The sequence below is a fragment of the Prunus dulcis genome, unplaced genomic scaffold (assembly GCF_902201215.1).
Source record: "Prunus dulcis unplaced genomic scaffold, ALMONDv2, whole genome shotgun sequence".
Taxonomy (NCBI): domain Eukaryota; kingdom Viridiplantae; phylum Streptophyta; class Magnoliopsida; order Rosales; family Rosaceae; genus Prunus; species Prunus dulcis.
In genome coordinates, this window is record NW_023010018.1 from 40,519 (window position 1) to 61,353 (window position 20,835).

General features: G+C 37.6%; 2 protein-coding genes across 25 annotated transcripts; both read right to left on the reverse strand.

The window, feature by feature from the left end:
- Positions 1-6,648: 6,648 nt before the first annotated feature.
- LOC117612534 lies at positions 6,649-11,825 on the reverse strand. 24 transcript variants are annotated; one of them, XR_004583430.1, is made up of 11 exons: positions 10,898-11,824; positions 10,283-10,338; positions 10,084-10,168; positions 9,851-9,930; positions 9,220-9,312; positions 9,035-9,098; positions 8,876-8,924; positions 8,712-8,760; positions 8,025-8,084; positions 7,699-7,864; positions 6,649-6,985 (listed from the first exon to the last, which is right to left on the reverse strand). XR_004583430.1 is itself a non-coding variant. In XM_034341218.1 (10 exons), exons 5-10 carry the CDS (start codon positions 9,222-9,224, stop codon positions 6,822-6,824), a joined length of 411 nt encoding a protein of 136 aa, XP_034197109.1. In that variant the 5' UTR covers positions 9,225-9,312; positions 9,851-9,930; positions 10,084-10,168; positions 10,283-10,338; positions 10,898-11,825; the 3' UTR covers positions 6,649-6,821. The 24 variants fall into 24 exon arrangements, 2 of the variants coding, with proteins under 2 accessions (XP_034197109.1, XP_034197108.1); XR_004583427.1 differs by having other exon boundaries at positions 8,066-8,084; positions 9,197-9,312; positions 10,898-11,822; XR_004583422.1 differs by having other exon boundaries at positions 7,699-7,892; positions 9,197-9,312; positions 10,898-11,822.
- Positions 11,826-13,477: 1,652 nt separating this feature from the next.
- LOC117612537 lies at positions 13,478-14,662 on the reverse strand. The gene is made up of 2 exons (XM_034341220.1): positions 14,329-14,662; positions 13,478-14,190 (listed from the first exon to the last, which is right to left on the reverse strand). The coding sequence occupies exons 1-2, from the start codon at positions 14,413-14,415 to the stop codon at positions 13,735-13,737; spliced, it is 543 nt and encodes a 180-aa protein (XP_034197111.1). The 5' UTR covers positions 14,416-14,662; the 3' UTR covers positions 13,478-13,734.
- Between the last annotated feature and the right edge of the window lie 6,173 nt (positions 14,663-20,835).

The following is a 20,835-nucleotide window of genomic DNA, read 5'->3' on the forward strand; positions in this document are numbered from 1 at the left end:
TTAGGACAAAGTCTAAGGCAAGGGCAAGCAAGGGCTGTCACTATTCACGTGAATAGTGTCAGCCTTGCCATTTGTGGTTCCACCCACAAGGGCAAAGTCTAGGGCAAGTCTAGGGCAATTACTATTCATTGTACTTTATTTCCTATTTTTTTATACTTTAAATCATTAATTTTGATCATCTTTTGTAATTAAATTTTCGGATAAGATTTTCGGATGAGAATCTCGGTTGCTACGTGTCTTATTCCAGATAAAATTTTCGGGATATTCATTAATAAAAATTATAATCTCAGATTTCCGATAAAATTTTCACCCTCTAAAATTGTGCCACGTGTCCCATGTCAGATAAGATTTTCAGATATTTAAAAAAAATTATAATCTCATATTTCAGATAAGATTTTCACCCTCTAAAATTGTGCCACGTGTCCCATGTCTGATAAGATTTTCAGATATTTTTTTACAAATAGTGATCTCAGATTTCAGATAAGATTTTCACCCTCTAAAATTGTGCCACGTGTCATCTCTATCTTCTGAATCCCTCTATATAACTACACCATCAACACCACTCCTCTTACACCATCTCTGATATATTCCTTCATTTCTCAGATTTTACAAAACACATTATACTCTCAATGTCAAACTTCATGAGGGTGTTGGAGAGGCAACAGAAAGAATGGGAAGAAATCCGGCGTAGACGTGAGGAAGAAGATCGGGACGCCGATGAAGAAGAAGAAGAAATGCTTGAAGTAGCGGCGGTGTGTATGATGAATCAATCAAGCCAACACCATCGTCGTTGTGCCCCGAATGTGGACAGACGCAGAGAGTCTCGGGGTAAGAATCTCTTGGAGGATTACTTTATCCCAAATTCGTTATATCCTGCTCATAAGTTTCGAGAGAGATATAGAATCCAGCCACATTTGTTCCAAAAAATCATGCATGATATTTGTAATTACGACACATACTTCATTCAAAAGCATGATGCTGTTGGAGTTTTGGGTCTTATCTCGGAGCAAAAACTTACAGCTGCTTTGCAGATGCTTGCTTATGGGGCATCTGCAGAGCAGGTGGATGAGATTACAAGGATGGGAAAATCTACTATCCTAGAGTGCTTGGTGAGATTCTGTGATGCAGTGGAAAATTTGTACACGAGGGAGTACCTTCGCAAACCCACTCCGAGGGACCTGCAAAGGCTTCTACAAAAAGGCGAGGCTCGAGGTTTCCTAGGAATAATCGGAAGCATCGATTGCATGCATTGGCAGTGGAAGAATTGTCCTACTGCGTGGCAAGGAGAGTATGGGAATCGGAAGGGCCAAAAAAGTATCATTGAAAGTATCATTGTCCTACTGCTTGTATGATCTATTAAAAATAAATAATTGAAAGTGCAAGAAAAAAAAATTTATTATGCAAGAAAATTAAACTAATTTGAATTGCAACAATAAAATTAATTATGCAAGAAAATATAGACAAATTGGACATGCAAAAAGAAAAAAAAAATTATGCAAGAAAAAGAAATAGAATATGCCAAAAATAAAAATTTACATTAAATTGATGAAAATGGTATTATAAATATTTTACCTCATCGGATAGATTTTGACCGCTTCGAATGTTCTCCCTTGCTTTTGTCAAGGCATTTCTCCATTTGCCTAAATCTTTATTCAGAAGTTTCCATCTACTAGACAACGCCATTTCGGTCCGAATGGAACCCGATCTTTGACAAAATTCTTCATGAATTTTGCTCCACATATGATGGAACTTCATCTCATTGCCCGTGATAGGGTCATGACTAATGTTCACCCAAGAGTGACACAACGCAATATCTTCCTGAGTTGACCACGAACCCCCGGTTTCGACAGAAGAGGCCATTTGTTTTTTTTTTTTTTTTTCTACAAATGGAAAGTAGTAGAAAAATGTGAGTGGAGGATAAAAAATATTGGAAGGAGAAGAGTTTGTATGGAGAATTGGCGTGGGAAGTGAAAAATGTGAGTGAAGAGTAAGAAATATTGGAAGGAGAATAGTTTGTGTGGAGAATTGGTGAGAAAAGTGAATGATGTGAGTGGAGAGTAAAAAATATTGGGGATGGAGAAGAATTGTATGAAGATTTTGTGTGGAAAGTAAATAAAATAGTTAGGTATTTATAGGGAAAAAATACTGAATTTTTTGGTATTTTTTTAAAAAAATTTCAGAATTTTTCAGAATTTTTTTGCAATTTTTTTAGCAAAAAAAACGAGGACCGTCGGATTTCTGGAAAAAAATCCATCGGAGTGTCCCTGGCGCGACACGTGGCTTTTTACCGTTGGTTGCTGTCCGGGCTCGTGGGACCCAGCTGCTGCCCGGGCTTCCTTCCTCGCGCTGGAGCGACTTCGGGCTGGCCAGGGGGCCCTTTCACTCGGTTTGGGCGATGCGCTGGGCTTGCTCTTAGCACGCAAGCTGTCAGGAGGAGAGGCACCCTTCGAAATAGCATGTATATCTATTTGCTTCGCTTGATCAGATCTAGCCATGGAAGGATGAAGGAAAGAAAAAGGGAAATAGCTTAGAATGGGAGTCTTCTACTAGCTGCGGGAAAGGGCCTCGAGCTCCTAAAAATCCCTGATTTTGTGCAAATAGATTGAGGAAATTTCACCAAGATGGGAAAAACAAGGGAGGAAAGGAGAAAGGAAGGGAAAGACTTGGCAAAATAGGATGGAAGCCATTAGAGTTTCTTGGAAAAAATGGCTTCCATCGGCTATAAATAAGGCCTCTTCTACCCAACAAACATTATCCACAACCAGAGAGCAAGCTTCCTCTCTTACTCTCAAAACCCAGCAATTTCGTGCTTAGCCCATCCTTTTCCCTTAATTGTCCCCCTTGGCAAGTTGTTCTAACACTTGACAGAGTCTCTGTCAAACTGCCGGAAAAGGCATTCAAGCCACCCTTTTCTCTCTTTCCCTCATTCTCAACCAAACCTCTCTGCAAAACCCTTTCTCTCCTACCTTAATACCCCATCTTTCCCCTAGGAACACTTAATTTTCTCTTCAGTGCTAAACTGATGACAACTTCGCTCCCATGCCACAAGCCTCTCATGCCAAGCTAAAAAATTTATCTGCAAGCATTAAGAAATCATCTGTAAGCAGCCATTATTTTCGATTGGTGAAGGTAACCAAGGTGTTTCCTAAGGTTTTGCCATCCTTTCAAAGCATTTTAGGGTCTGATCTTTGAACTCAGACACATGGGATATTTTCTTCAGTTTACTTCTTACGGCGGCCCAGCCAATTTGTAACTGCCAGAAGAAAAAAGCCCTTACACTATGTTAATAATATGATCCATAAGTTTTATGGAAAATAAAATATGCAACATGTTACCCGAAAAGGCCTCGACATTTTAGAGTAATGGGGAGGGGATCATATTCAACTTGGGTAGACCCACCAGGTGTAACGACCTGGTCCTAAATAAATTAGTAATTATTAATTTATTCAGATAAAATACCATTTTGCCCATAGAATATTTTATTAGGTTTAAAATTGACTTTTTGACAGGGAAGGAATTTGGGATTTTCAATATACTGTTGCGTAGAGTACAGCGAGATGAGTTCGTAGACACGTAATTGGCTCGAATCAGAGTTGTAACGAACAAGATATGATCAAAATACCCTCAGTGGCATAATCGTAATTTTGACAAAAAGTGTTTGATAAAAATCTGATTCTCTCTCTCTCTCTCTCTCTTTCTCCTCTCTCACGATGGCAGCACAGCCAGCCACGTTTTGGCTGGCAATTCTCTCATCCAGCCACCAAAGTTGAAGGGGCCATTACCAAAATGATCAGGCCACCCTTCTCTTCCAGCCCCAGCCTTTCGCCGCCTCGGTCCGCCGCCGTAGCCGCCGAAAAAAGCTGAGAAAAGGCTGGTTTTTAGCTCATTTTTCGCCGACTTTGTTCTCCGTTATCTAGAAGCCATTTTCGGAAATCTAGGTATGGAAATTCATCTATTCCTCATGATCTAGTTGATGGTTTGTAGGATTGCACCAATTTTAAGCCTAGATTGTCTGATTTTCAAATTGGATTTTGGCCAGTTTTGGGATCGAGATTCCGGCCACTTCAAGTCACTTTTTGGGGTAGATCCAAGAATAAAAGTGGTTCCAAATACGGTGTTACACCTAGGGTAGGAGTCTTGAGTCGTGATTTGGAGTTTTACCGGCAAAAGGTTATCGCTTTGGACACCCACGCATTGTCGGTGCACATGGCGGTGCGTGGGCACTATAGAAAAAGGGCATTGTGTCCCGAGGTGATCTCCTGGTCCTTACGAGTGCGTAGATGTGCTCGTATTTCAATTTGGATACCGTTTGAGTATCGAACGGATGTCGCCTATTGTGCGTTATCCGTGTTCGATAGGTTTGAACCGTTGGATAGTGTTGAAGTTAAAATATGATAATCTAGGCATTTCTAAGAATATGTAGGAATTCATGGATCGTGAATCGAAGCCCTAAATGTTCCGATTTAATAACTTAAAGTTTATGGTTTACAATACCCGTCCGATTGTGCGATCGCAAGCGATTCGACCTTTCGATCATGACCAAACTTGAGGGACGTGTATCCTAAACCTTGTAGAACCCGTAAGAACTTTCGGATTAGAATTTGGAGGTAGTGGGCCCCGTGGGCCCGTTTGACCAAGTTTGGATAGTTTGACTCTTGGTTGACCGTGAGTCTTTCGAGGTAGTTTTACCTTCCCAGGATGATTAAAATGACCATAGTGACAAGTCTTGATCGTTAGTTGATTATGTGGAATTGAGATATTAATTTATTATTTTAAACTTGGAGAATTATCGGATGCTAGATTATGGTTGAGGTTTATGCATTATTGGAAATTAATATATATATTTATAAAGGTATAAAGAGGTTTTGCAAACAAGGATTGAGAAATTCGTATATAGTCATAATAGTAACACTTAATCGGGAATTAGGTTTGATTTGACGATGAGCTATATAAAAGGCCAAGTTAATTGTGATCAAGTATTAAGAGACTTTTGGGGAAAGTCGGGAATTTAATATTATGGTTTATGGTGGAGAGTCATAGGATTACATTATGTAAAAGTACATACTTCCCATACATGGCGTTGGATTTTTCTGCGTAAGACAGACCCCATACGTGGCTTTGGATTTTTCGACGTATAGGGAGATTATGTGATGATTAGGTCACACGTGGCATAGGATTTTCCTGTGTGTTGACAGACCCCATACGTGGCTTTGGATTTTCCGACGTATGGGGAGATTATGTGATGGTTATGTCACACGTGGCGTAGGATTTTCCGGCGTATGGGGGGATTATGTGATGGTTAGGTTGCACGTGGCATTGAATTTTCCGGCGTGTTGACAGACCCCATATATGGCGTTGGATTTTCCAGCGTATGGCAGGTTATGTGATTATTAGGTCTCAACGTGGCGTGAGATTCTTCCGATGTGTGAGACAAGCCCCATACGTGGTGTTGGATGTTCTGGCGTATGGGAAGATTATGTGAATTATTAGGGAGATGAATTAAGGATTATTATACTAAGTTGAGAAAGAAAGATGTTTGAAAAAGATTATGTTTAATAGGTTGTGATTTAAAGAAAAGGTAAATGGATAAATGCTAGAGTCTATCATTTCATATTGCTGTAATGGGTTGTATGTGGATGGAACCAGGATTTTTGTTGAAAGAACTACGTGTGGCTTGATCCCTTAGTAGGGATACGTAGGCAGCCTCGGGTATTGCCTAGGTGCAGCCGTGGACTAAACGTTATTTATGTTTGAATTTATTATTTGTCTCGCTTAGGGAAATTGTTTGACTTATGGGCTTTATTGGTGATTTGCTTCGAATTCATTGAAGGCTGGAGGCCGTTTATGTGAATTACATGTTGATACCTTGAGCATGTGCCAGTTGTGGATATTATATGTGTTTTATGCATGTTGAAATTTTTGAGATTGTTCAAATTACAGGAGAGACTGCCAAAATTTTGGTAGAAAGTCTTGGTGTTTAGTAAGTAGGCCTGACATCGAGGTGATGTTAGGATTTCCACAGAATTCATCTCGAATTTCGGGAAATTCGGGGTGGATCCTGTCACCATGCACCAAGCATCAAGGCTTCTTTCTTTTTCGGGCTAAAAGCTAAATTGTTTTCTAGAATCATCAGTCCACTAGTGCCTTCCTTGGGGCCTTGTCTTTCATCTTGATAAAATTACAACAATTATTCTGTTGCAGTTAGTTAATGCTTAGCATGGCCCTATGATTTATTTTAAAATACAATTGATAGTCTATATTAAGAGGACAGGGTTTCTCATATACACATTATGAAGGTGACATAGCAGTTCCCTTTTTTTTTTTCTTTTTTTTTTTAAATATTAATTTTAAACATGAAATAATCGATCTACAAATCAGCCTCATTTTTCATTGGGTTAGACTGACCCGTCGACTTTCTAACAATATGTTTTAGTTAAAGTGCTCTTGTTTGACTTCCATTATCCATGCAATAGAATGATATAATTAGATTATGTAATTCATTCACCGACTCGGTAATTGAGTTGAGCTATAGTTACATACTAGCAAAGGTGCCCGCGCGATGCGGCGGGTTTTAAAACCATATGAATTGTATACAAAATCGTGAAAAAATATATGAAAGATGATACCATTTATATAGACATGGAGATCTTAATAGTGGCATAATGCTTTATTTGGCAAGTTTATATTACTAAAAATAGACTAATAACATGTTTTATATGCTACTTGTCATGTTAAAATATTGATCATATTTTAATAAACTAAGCAGCAATCAAAAGATCAAAATAGCATCAAAATATTAGCAGTTTTAGAATGTTCATTGTTTAAAAGAGTTTGGACCGGTCTTTATATATATATATATATATATATGCTATTGGGTGGTGGAGGGGGATTTTCTGCCTTGATGTCTGTTGGAATGGGATCTTTCTCTTGATGCCTTTCCTATAGAGGTGGCTTCTGTTCTTTCTTGTCCTTTGCAGGGTTTTAACTATGTTGGTACAAATTTGAAAAATGGCAAGTGTTAGTGTAGATAAATGGATAAATGTGAGCGAATACCAACTATCATCACAAAATTAAGTTAAAAAATCCAACAGGACAAACAACAGTTTAGGTACATCAACCATTCTATTAATCTGATGGGCAAAAGTATAACTCCAATCTATTTAATCAATTGATAACAAACTTAGAACAATTGTGACAATTTATTAAATAGGTATGAGAGAATTAAGCGAAAACACTCTAGATTTAATAGCATCAAATCAGTGGGTGTTTATTATGTTGCTACAAATTTGGAAACTGGTAAGTGTTAGTGGAGACAAATGGGAAAATTTAGTGAAGAGAGTGGCTATTGTTACAGAATTAAGGCCAAGAAATCAACTGCACAAACCACAATTTAAATACGCCAAGCATTTTACGAACGTGGTGGACAAAAGTATAATCTGTCATTGCCACAAATTATTAAATATCTATAACCTAATGAAACCAAAAGAACCAGACTTTAATAGAATCAAACCAAATACCCATAACAGAATCAACCCATGTGCAAGTTGGTTAGACAAAAGAATAGATTATCTATAGACACCTATGGTCAAAACTGATACATGTATTGTCATTTATAGGCTATGCTAATCTAAAGGAGAAGCTATAAAAGCAGAAATAACCTATAAACACCTAAAGGTTATAGAACCCTATTCAACTTACTGATAGCATCAAGGGAAGCCAAGAGGACCTGTCTGGGAACCATGGCAAAGAATGCATTCCCTGCTTGGGATTCAACCAAAAGTCCTATCACTGATTAAATCGTAATTTCAACCCCATCAAGCATAGATTTGCTAAGCTTTGATGCCATCTTTGACAACTACTCTCACTGAATTAGCAAAATAAAGTTGAAAGAACTGATAAGAAAAAATAAATTTTGATGTGTTATAACCATAAAAAACTTAAAAGATATTCAGAGTCTTCAGGGGGAACCTTTCAAATTGATTCAATATGAAATCTAACATAAAAAATCATAAAATAAACCTAACCTCCAACATAAAATACCCATTTCATATGAGATTTCCTTAACTGTTTCTGCTTCATGTCACCTATATACCAAAGAAAAGATATCAAGAGAAATATCATTTTAAGCACAACTATGAAGGAAGAAACACATTCACTGTCCACATCTCAATTCATTATAAGGTATAAAAATAAACCATAACTAATCCTAAAATTAAGGATTTAAAGTAACAAATTTACAATAAAGATTTTAAAAACAAAGTTAAAACTTAAAATGGAACCAAGTGAAAGCAGAGAAAACTACCAAAGGCTAAGGTGGAGCATAAAGCATTTAAGTTTTTGAGAGGAATGTGCAGAGAAATAGGGTGTAGAAGAAGGTGTGGATATGCTGATAGGTTTTCATAATACTCCCAAAGAAAAAATTAGCCAAAATACAGACGCAAAAAAGAATCTTAATCAATTTCTAGATAATAGAGGTAGTCTTCTTAAAAAGAGAGAAGAATTAAAATTCGGAATTAGAATTCAGATAATGGAGGCAGTGTTCAAACTTTGAACATCTCTACAAAAAAAAAAGGTTTGCAATTTCGCAAACACATGTGAGAGCCCAAAATTCATCTAATGAAACACTAAAGCCAAGAGAAGCCTTTATTCAGCAAAGTGGAGGCTTCAATTTTGAAGAAAAAGAAAACAGAAAGAAAGAAAAAAAAACACACATCTCCAAATCAGCCGGTCATTTCGAGGGGATGCCTCTGACGCAGCCTCCTTCACATTTGCCACCAAAGCCAAACATCAAATACAAAATACGATTCAAATGATCAAAACAAAATTAGAAAAAAGCAAAATAAATGTGATAAAAGAGTGGGTCAAAGGCGGAGACCTTTGGCAACAAATTGGATTAAGCCAGGAGGAGAGTTGAGGAGGAACCACTTCCCCACCTCAAAACAACATTGAATACATTAGACACTGACAAATAATCAAAATGGGTACAAATTTATTAATTAGAAAAAATAGAGTATAAACGGCAGAGAGAACAAACCTCATTAATGGCAAGCACTTGGCCATTGCTCTTCTTGACCTTCTTCAGCTTCCTCAGGAAATACCTAATCCAAACAAATCAATCAATAATATTAAGTTTAACCAAAAATTCACCAATGAACATTTGGGATCACAAAAGCCAAGCTAAGGCTAAGCATTATACCAGAACTTGGACCTGGCGCAAACCTCATTGGTGGCCCAGAGCTTCATTCAGAAAATTCCGGGGTGCTCATCAGATGCTGTAGGGAGCTTCCTCCCAACAACCTGGTACTGGTGGAACTGCAACACAAAAAAGACACTGTTAATTGCAGCTTTACCATTTGACACGCCCTAAGGGAAATATATCACACAAAAACAAATACCGAATTAAATGGAACCTAAGAAACTGTGAAGATAATTTCTAGATATTTGTTTACCAAATTTCATACAACAATCTTCCACTTAAACTGACTGTTTTACAACAATAATAAGAATTTGTATGCATATTACATATGCAATGTTTGGCTAATCCACTTCACCAGTAGCCATATATTTAACTAAATAAACTATGTCTAAAACCAAATGGGTATTCTTCAAGAACAAAACCAACCTTCTTGAAGCATACCCATCTAAGTTATAATATGCAGTGGAAAAGAGAATAAAAAGAACCCCCTAGCATCCCAGTACCCTAACATGGAAAAAAAAGTGCATAATTTAGAATTCAACAACAGAAATTGTCTCATTAAATTAAACAGATAATAAACAGTGAATTTAAGGCTGAGATGTAATCGACTTATTGAAAAAAAAAAAAATGAGGATGAGAGAAGGATTGACAAACCTCTTTGCTAGTCCAAATGCAGAACCCTACTTCATTTTTTCTTGTAGCACCTTCAAAGTCAGTCAACATTCTGTGTTGTTCTACAAAAGATATTTACAAACACAGAACGTCATCAAAAACCTTTATTGTAAATTTCTTCAACACAAAAAATCCAGAACCAAAATATTTGACGAAATTCTATTAAAAGAAAAAAAAAACTGAAATTAAAGAGAGGGAGAGATAACATTGTATACCGTAACTTCTGTACACATACACTGGCTCTGTCCCACAACATCAGCAAGGGCAATGGCAAGCCTTTATTCACGCACGAACAGTCCCCTGCCATTACCAATTCAAAAGCATGATCAATCCCACCACAGGGGAGAAATACAATCAAAATTAATAAAAGGGAAAGAAATTGAAATACAGTGGAGGCGATTAAAAGATGCAAACCTTGTTTCTATTTCAAAGTCCACAAATAGATGTAGTTGCACCATTTTGTTATAGTCCTGCAACGCACACAGTCATCAACTTAAATTTGCAGGAATGGTATCAAATAATATTAACAGTAGGTTCACATCCCTCTGGCCACTATATGCTAAAAAAATCACGAAGTAAGCAATCCCAAAATAGTTCTTGATATTTTTTTGCTATGAGATTCTTAATGCAATTATAAAGAACAAAATAACTCCGAGAATGACATGTACAGACAAAATTGAACAAACTCTCCCACCTATCACCCAAAAAAGACAACAAATAAAAGGAATCAAACCTAACAACATCTAAAGATCAGTTTACTCTAGAGTTATGCAGACCCTAAAATTAACAAACAGAAGCAAAGGTGAGTTTATTACAAAAGAGTAACCCGTCCTCCTGTTTGAGAAATTTTCTTTCTTTCCATTATTCAGGCAAATGAATTTCAACTTATATGACCCGAAAAAATATTGTCAAACTGTGAGATTATCACAGTTGTATACAAATGAGCAATTAACTCTCATAATGTCAACTCAATACAACAGTTGTATACAAACAACACACACAGACACGAACATTGACAATGAGAAGTACCTTATGTATCGTCTACAGAAGAGACAAACATGGCCTCCGTTTCTCTTGAGAGAGAGCATAACCTTCCACTGCCTCGAGAACGCATCAAGGAGCTCACTCGCCTGCACAATCTTCCTCTTCTTCCTCGCACTCGACCATCCTCCCTCCAACCCTCCCAGAAACCCTAGCAACTGCGCTTCTGTCTCCAACCCATCAGTCCTCCTCCTCAACGCCTCGCCAAATGAATCGTCCGCATTCCCCAACGCAGCCAAATCCAATACGACGCCGTTTTCGTTCACCATCACCATCTCCGCCTCCTCCACCTTCACTCTCTCTTCCGTGACACTCGATTCCTTGACGTTCGAATTTCTCTCACGCTCAGACACCGAAACCACTCGGTTCTCGTCTTTGCGCGGCCGGCCTCGCTTCCGCTTGCCGAGTACGTCGTCGTTCTCGGCTTTCTCGGAGGAGGGGAAGAGTTGTTTCAAGAGAGAGATAATCTGGCAGGTTTCTGGGTCTCGGGATTGGGAATGGGAAAAGGGGGTGGGTTGAGATTTGGGGTTGGGGATTGGGAATTGGGAGTTGCATGGAGCGAGGCGGAGGCGCGAGTAGGTCTGCTTGCGACTGCCGGCGGATTCGTTGAAGACGGAACGATCAATCTTGGGAATCAAAACGTCGTCGTCGAACCGGCGGGTGGGATTGGATAGGGAGGAGGAGGAAGTAAGGGAGAGGGAGTAGAGATCGGATTGGGAGAGGAGGCGGAGGTCGATGAGCGGGAGATCGGATTGCACCATTTTTCCTCATGCTCAAACCCTTCAACAACCAAAAAACAACGAAAGGAAATTTTCATTGTAAATGCCGAAGACCGAATCCGTGTATCCCATGGCTGCCCCCAACCAGCCCAACCAAGCTGGTTAGAAGCGGACGATATTTCTGTGGAAACGAAACAGTGCGGAGAGTTGGCATCCAAAGACAGAGGGGCAAAAAGGGGAGAGCAGAAAAGGTTTAGGGGAGGGCATTTTCGGTAATTCACTGTGATGAAAAGAAAACAAACAGCAAACAACAGTGAAAGGGAGGGCATTTCCGTCATTACATTGTGCTTAGCTACAGTGTTTAGTTGCATTGGGCTTTAGTATATATAGAATATTGATAAGATATACTCAGATGACAGGTTCCTACGTGAACCCTCTTTTGGGATGTTAGGAACAAAAATATTGGGCCTGTGAGGCCTACTAAAAGGTGAAAAGTTCAAAGGTATAAGCCCGCAAACCTGAGGCCGCCCTGCAAAACTGATGTGCTTAGAGGCTCCCTTTTTCTTCCGCTCTCAAATCCAACTGTCGGACAGTGACAGAGAAACGTTAATATGGATAGCGAAATGACATGGTGCGCAGGTTAAGTTGCCTATAGAGACGAGAGGAGCGGAGGACCAAATGGCACATGAGATGTGCTCGGTTGTTTTGTTGCTGCCGCTCCTTAATTTGGAGCCTTGTGCTTTGTTTTTTTGTCTGCTCCTTACCTTCTACTCGGCGGTTGGGCAGTTGGGCATATAATGCTCTGCTCACATTAGGCCGTTGAACTTGCCGTCCATCTTCTTGCATTTTGTCGATGAGTAGGCATCGCCTGTTTTTTTGCCTATTTCCCTCCCTCCACATCCCATCCCAAGCAACTGCTTCAATGCTTTCAATATTGTTTGCTTGAGGTGTTTGGTTCGATACAAATTACAATGAAGGGCATTCCCTTTAGAATTACCATTCCACCATTCACATGTATAACTTAGACAATGCTATTTTCGATTCCCAAAAGGACAAAATAGAGATTCTAAAATTAGAGGTAAAGAATGTACATTTCATTCCTATAATTCACTTGAGTCAAAAAGCTTCAAGCTTTAAATTATAGGGCGGAGCTAGGATTTTAAGTTTAGGAGGACAAAAACTCCAAATTTGAATCTCAAAAGAGAGATCTAGACCAAAATGGTTAACCAAATAGCGGAAGAGAATGGATCCTCAGTACCAAACTTTGACTCTTACTTTCAATCAAACTAGGTAATAAATTATTTTCTTTACTTAATTTCATTCTCATTCTTCTAAATCCTATTCCACTTCATTCCAGAAATCAAAACAGTGACTTGTAGATAACGTTTTGGTCCACAGTGGCTGGCAATTTAAGCTACCGATTTCACATACATAGATCTTGTGGGAGCTAAATTCAACAATCAGATAAACAAACCCAAATATCAAATGGGTTCACATAAGATCTATCAAAGATCCTAATGATCGCACATGATGTTACCCAACAACTAAGGGGATTATGGAAGATAAAGTACTCAAATATTTTTACTGAAGCAAATTGCTCATAAGGGTTAACCCAAATCACACGATATGCAACATAATTGGAGTTATGATGGAAAAACAAAGGGTTTGGTGACAAAGATGAAGAATGGATTGATTGAAAGGGGCCCTATTATAAATTCTTTAATTTATTATCAGAAAATTTTTTAACATTGAAAAGTGGATTATATAGAAAAGCAATTCTCCATAAAAGTGTTTTTTGGTCTATCTAGATCACTCCCAAACTATCCGTAAATGATTAACAAGAGATCAGTAGAAGGTTGACTTAAGTCAAAGCAGGGTTCATTAGTTTCGTAGCTTGAAAAAGTGAGCAACAAACACCAAAAGGAGGATCTAGATTTCCTCCAAAGGATCAAATTGCCTTTGCAGTATGCAAAAACAAAAATGGACAAACAAACCCCAATTAACACCCCCCATTTAATCAATCACAAGAAGAGCGCTTAGTAAAATATATATGGCTCTCCAAAGACTAACAAGATGATTAATCTAATCACTCAAATAAAATAGTAATCAAGTAACCAAATATATGGGCATGGCAGAGGTAGAGTTCCTCTGTTGCTGCTGCTCCATGTTAAGCTCCCTGAGGCTGATATAAGGAATGTCCAGCTCACCCCTACTTGCAGGAGACAGAGTTCCGGAGAGGGGTCCCGACGACGGCCTGCTTGTCGTACGGTAAGGCGTGCTCGAGCCACTTCTGCTCTCTGTGATATAGACGGGACCTGAAATTGAGGCCCTGAAGGCATTAGCCCTGGCCTGGTGCACGTCTTCTTCGCTGCGATTGTTGTGGCCATGGTGGTGGTGGGTGATGCATTTGAAGAAAAGCAGAGCGCTTTTCCACCAGCGCTTCTTCTTGGCCTTGTTGGTCTTTTTGGGGTCTTCTTTGGAGATGGGTTTCTGGAGCTTGAAGTGTATGGAGTCTATGGATCTTGTTGTCTCACGCTTGTGTCTTCTTGCTTCTTCCAGGACCTTGATGTTTTTGACAAGAAAAGAAAAGGGTCAGAATCAGATAAAAACTTCGATGCAGAGTAAAAGCATTGAGAGAGAGAGAGAGAGAGAGAGAAAAAAAAAAAGAAAAAAAGAGAGAAATGGCGAAGATTAATGGACCTGAAAATAGTCGATTTGAGGGTCAAAGCCATAGTCGCTGAAGTGTTGAGGTTGTGGCATCGGAAATATTGGTGACTTGTTAGACATTTTCTCTGTATGTTTGTTGTGTTTCTAAGTGAAGATGAGTTTTTCGGGTTCTGTTTGTGGGAAAGCAGAGCAAAGGGTAGTAAAGATTTGGTTTTTCTTAGCAGCAGAAAATGAAAGAGGGCAAATGGAGAAGAAGAGAGGAGGAGGGAAGGAAGGAAAGTGGGGCGGAGTGAAAAAGTGAGCTTTTGGGGCTCTAGAGGCGTGTGGAAAGAGTAATGGCCGTTGGGTATTGGTAAGCCCTAGTAAATGCTCAATAAACCTTTTACACTTTCAAGTTCCAAAACTATACTTTATTAATTAAATATAAAGATTTTGGATTATATAAAGCCTTCTCACGAAATGAATTGGTAATTTCATTTGTCATTTCACAAATTTGTTTCTTATGAGACATGTTGTGACTCTTCAGAGAAAGCAGAATTTACTAACATAAGAGTTAATGGCCTTTTGAATTCAAAATTAAAGGGCCTTTTTCATTGAGGCAACGGGTTTAATTCTGTGAAAGAAGAGTCATAACTTGTAAATTGATGATTTCAAGTTCGAACTTTAATGACACTTTGGTTGGTAATGTGTGTGAGATGCTCTCATTCTCTTTATAATTTATACTATAACTTGTATTTTTATTTATAAAAAAAGGATTAACTTGTATTTTTATTTATAAAAAAAGGGTTGGGTTAACGACTTTTTGCAGGTAAACTGAATGGTACAATAATATTTTCTTAGGACTTTTTCTATTGAGAGGGGTGATAGTTTATTAAACTTATACACACTACACGGATGCTATGACTTAAACCTAGAATCTTTTCTACATAAGTAATTAGTCCAAACCATTACACTAATGTATCCTTTGCCTACTAATTGAATGGTACAAATTGAATTTGATTTGAAACTTAACCCACTAATTTCATATTAGATTGAAGTTCTGGCCTGGGCATTGGCCAATGTAAAAAATATCAATTACATGCCGAAAAGCCTGTAAAGAATCCTCTAAACGGAAAGCTAGCTTATTAAGAACAAAGCTGAAAGGCTGAAAGGCTGAAAGTCTGAAAGTCTGAAAGCGCACCAGTGTGGAATCTAAGAGGATCAGAAACAGTCAGTCAAAATGCATTCAGCAAGAAAAGAAAGAAATGTATTAAGAATAATTACTTTTGCTCTTGGAGATCCATGACTGGCTCAATATACGAAAACCAAATCACGTGACCTCCAAACCGTGTTTGCTAATTTAATGTAAAAACAAGCCCACGGGGTTTATCTTCGGCATTAAAATTGTTTATGCAAAAATGGCCAACACCTCAAAGAATGAACAACAAAAACTCACATGTCATTTCATGTCATGTCATGTGGTGGAGTCAAGATTGTCAAGTAGCTCATGAATCTTTGACTGTTCATGTGCTTTTTTGTACACATGTACGTGCTTATGGTGGGTGATCAGTTTGCCGCACTTGACTGGTGGGAGATAAATAGATTGTATACACCAATTTCTTTTTTTCCATTGTTGCTAATAATGGATAACAACATTTGATTTCTCATTAATTTCTTAATACTAATCTTATTGTCTGAGGGTTTTTTTCCGCTTAAAAAACTACTTTCATTATCATACGAGAAAATAAGAGTTAAATTCTTACAGTGAAGGGTTGTATAATGAGGTATATGATAAATGTACACAATTTATGATCGGAATCACCTGCAATGGGGAGGTGTAAATGATTGTAAATTTGCATCACAACCGTGAGATACAAATTTAGATGCACATGTGTATTTTTTTTTACATCCCTTGCATGTGGGAGTTACAAGAGAAAAAGTGAGAAAATGTTGACAAAAGTGAGCAAATTCAATTATACATCTTCCTCATTGAAGCAAAAACCACATTTACAACTCTCGTAGGTGTAAAAGAGAAGTAAAAATAAATTTACACCTCCGAAAATACACCCCCTCACTATGAATGCTCTTATGATGAATGTGAGAATAAGTGCTTCGAAGTTAAAACCGTCGCTATACATTAAAACTCTGTGACATACAGCCCAACAGACAAAAATGCATATGTTTCATGTTCAGGTTTTCTAAATGGGTTTGAATAGGCCAAGCTCACGCTACCATTCCTTGATTGCTGAAACGGATCCCAACATTCTTTGATGCGATATGGGCCAACCCAGATTAGTAACATTTCTTGGGCAAATTTGCTTTCTTGCTTGCCCTCTCCCTCCCTCCCATCATCTAGTGAGATCTCACATCGTAGTCTATGCACCGGTTTAGCTCATAGCACAACTCAGCATCATCCTTGTCTCTCTCACTATCCAAAACACAATTTCAACCAATTAGGTTGTCTCATAATCAATTTCTTACAATTACCCTATTTATTATTATTATTACTTTTTTTAAGAAAAAAAGTTTTAAAATCATATGCTTATTAGCTCGAACTCCCATAACATCATAATAGTGTGAGCTTGAGAAATCTCTTTTTCTTATAATTTAAACTATCGCTTATATACAGTGATGGAGCTAGAAGTTATTCTGTGGGGGGCCACTACTATAAATTCAAGATTGTATATATAGAGTTATATTTTAACTAATATTGTAGTTGATGCTTAAGAAATGATGGGATTTTCATGGAGTTTTGGGGGGCCACGGCCATGACAGGCTTGCATGTGGCTCTGCCCATGCTTGTATAAAAAATAAAAAATAAAAAATAAAATAAAGTCATATACTTCTCTTGCGGTGGGAAAACAACATTTTTTCTGTATCCATCCACAACATTAATAAATTAATTAGAAGTTGATTGAATTAGAGTGATTGTGCTATGGAATTGTTGAGCCCAACAGTTGAGAAAGCTCCACATGTGTATTAATTATGGCCTTGGGAGAGTGACGGACAAGATGGATTTGGCCACCTAAATGCTAAAGTGAGAAGATTAAAATTAAAAAAATTAAAACTATAAAAACATTTCCAATGTGTATTAATTATACTTTTAAGAAAGTAAATTATTTATTTTAAATGCAATCCTGATCATTCATAATCTTTTAATGTAATGGTTGAAAATGTGTGTTATAATGTGTCAAAAATATGTGTTCCTCAATCTTGACCCAAGAATAATAATAGTAGTTTTACTTTTGCTCTCAATCCCAAGTAAACCTTATCATCTTTATTTCTTGGAGATCCATGACTGGTTTAATGTAAGGAAACCAAATCACGCGACCTCCATACCATGTTTGCTATTTTAATGCATAAATGGAAACCAACCAAATCATCCTCACGTGTACAACGTCATATCTAACAAGTGAAAATAAATTACAATTTTTTTGAAGGTGAAAAGCAAGCCCACGGGGTTCATCTGCAGTATTAAAATTGTTTATGCAAAAATGGCAAACACCTCAAAGAATGAACAAGAAAAACTCACATGTCATGTGGGGAGTTAAGAATGGGAGGCCTCCCATTCAAGATTGTCAAGTAGCTCATGAATCTTTGACTGCTCATGTAATAGATTCTAAACACCAATTTTTTATTTTTTATTTTTAATTCCATTGTTGCTAATAATGGATAAAAATATTGGATTTCTCATTGATTTCTTAAAACTAATGTTATTGATATTACGCCATCCATGGTGAACTGCATGAGCTAGACCATCTCTCAGAGCAAGGCATTCAGCCATAGTAATGGAATTGACTCCAATATTTTTAGCTCCAGGGAGAAGGGTGTGGGCATTGTCATTTTGAATAAAAAAGCTTGTGTTAGCAACTCCATTTTTGATTGATCCATCGAAGTTGAGCTTGATCCAACCAGAGGGAGGAGGCTTCCATTTGATAGGGGGAACAACCTGTTTTTGTTTCTTGAGCTTGTGATTCGCCTTCCAGTAGTCTAGGTGAATGAGGTTGTTGCGAGCATCCCAGATCTGCCAGCAGATAAAGAAACCTTTGCAAAAATCATTAGGACCATGTTGGTTATCAGTAGTGTTTAAAGAAGATAACCAAGCAATGTGATCCCCTACGGTAAGAACATGAGCTATAGAACCATGGATACAATTCCAAACTGACTGAGCAAAATTGCAATGCATGAACAAGATTAATAGATTCAGGTTGACTCCCACAGAGTGCACATTGAGGAGTAATATTGGGAATGAACCTGCTAAGTCTTTGTCTGACTGGCAATTTGCCACGCAAAAGAAGCCAACCAAACAGTTTGATCTTAGGGGGAAGAGTCTATAATTCCATAAAACATTAAGCAATTGAGTATTCGGGTGAGGATTAACCTCTTGCATTTGAGTTTTATAAGCACCTTTCACTGAGAACAAACCATTGGGACTAGGTCCCCAAATCATTTTTCAGTAATTCTAGAAAACAGGAATATGAACTAGCAACAGTATGATTCACAGTATCTTGAGAAAGAATAGTCGGTAATGCATCCTTGGGCCAAAAGTTATTAGAAACAAAAGTAAAAACTTTCAGTTGAATATCTCCCATCACCAACCAACCAACCAACATTTTTTTTTTTTTCTTTTTGGACAAACCAACCAACTTAATCCCTTCAATAATAGAGGTCTAGCTTTCCAGGACAGAGACTGATTGGAGCAGTTCTTTTGTTCAAAGAAAGATTTAAGCCTTAAATACTTTATGGTGACAAGTTGAGCCCACCAGTTTTCAGTATCATGTAGGCACTTCCAGCCTATCTTAGCAATAGCAGCAAGGTTAAAATGAGAAGCAGATCTGATTCCAAGTCCTCCAATTTCCTTAGGGAGGCATACCTGTTTCCAGGGCACGCGAGGGATGCCATAAACACTGGCCTTAATAAAGGTGAGTCTACCAACTCTAGAAAGGCACTTGCTTTCCAGCCAGCAAATTCCTTTTGAATTCTGTTAATGAGGTCTTTGGCATTTTGGGGGTTCTTCCAAAAAACTATGTTCTGAACCCCCAAGTACCTAGCTATAGTAGATCTATGTTGAACTTGAAGAACATTACTGATATTAGTTTTTATAGAGTTTGTAACTCGAGGAGAGAAGTAAAGGGTGGACTTGTGGAAATTAATTTGAAGGCCAGAAGCATCAGCAAAGCAGTCCAGAACATTTCGAATCTTCCTAGCCGCAGAAGTAGAAGTTTTTGCAAAAATAAGGCAATCGTCAGCAAAAAAAAAATTGGAGATACAGAGACCTCCAGGAGACGATAAATCCCAATGTGATTTTTAGGGTTGGTTGACAATAAAATCCCTAAACCCTAATATAATACCAGTTGGGTTGTCTCATAATCAATTTCTTCCAATTACCCTATTTATTAATAAAGATATTTAGTCACATACCTATTATTAGCACTATAACTATAAATAAATCTTACACCATTTAATTTCTATAAACAAACCAAAAAAATGACAGCTGGCCCTATTGAATTTAATTTTGATTATTAAATTATTGTGATGCCCTATTGAGTGTTTTAGGTTTTTTATATGAAGTTTTGGGATTGGGTTTGTTTTAAGAAATTAATGGCAGTTTTGTAATTTAAAAGAAGTTAAAAACATTTTGTTATATTGTAAATGGACTTTGAGTGTGTTTAAAAAGTTCATTTCTTCTTATATTATTTTTTAATAATTTAGGCTCCTATATTGGGTATAATAGTGAATATCCTTCTTATTAATATTACTTTTTGTAAGTTTTAAAATCGTATGCTTCTCAGTTCAAACCCCCATAATACTGTAGTAATTTGTGTATGAGAAGTCCCCTCCCTTATAATTTAAACTAGGGCTGGGTATGGTACGGTATTGAGCTCGTACCGCTATTGATACCGGAAATTAGAATCGTTATGATACGGTATGAGATTATCGTTTGTCAAAGTTAATACCGTACTATACCGTACCAAATCGGTATCAATGTGAAACAGTACCATTTCGGTACCAAAATTACACAACTCAAAAATCAACCAATTCAATATTCAACAAATTCATTCGCCAAATAAGTGATGCCTTATAATAGATTCAACATATTCAATATCATTCAACAGATTCACAGGACCAAACCTTGGCACCAATATGTTCACACAGCTGATCTGCAGCAGCAACAGGTATAAAAATTAAGGATTTTTGAAATGATTAAATGCACTTACCGTCGTTCGCTTCTCTCTCTCTCTCTGCCTTCGCTCACATTTAAGAAACAAGAAAGAAAAAGGAAAAAAAAAAGTAGGACGCGAATGGCATCTTTGCTACATGACATGTAGGTGGGGTTAGGGAGTTTCAGAAACTCTTTCTGGTTATTTAGATTGACTTTTCAAAAACCATCTGCATTATTATATTACTGCCACTGCCAGTTTAACGCTCAAGTAAAATAGGCTAAAGGCCTAAATCTCCTGCAAGCCAGATGGCATATGGTACATAAATGTGTAACAATTATAAAAGTTATAAAAGTTTAGGTATTCGATACGGTACGATACTGACCTGTACTAAAAATAT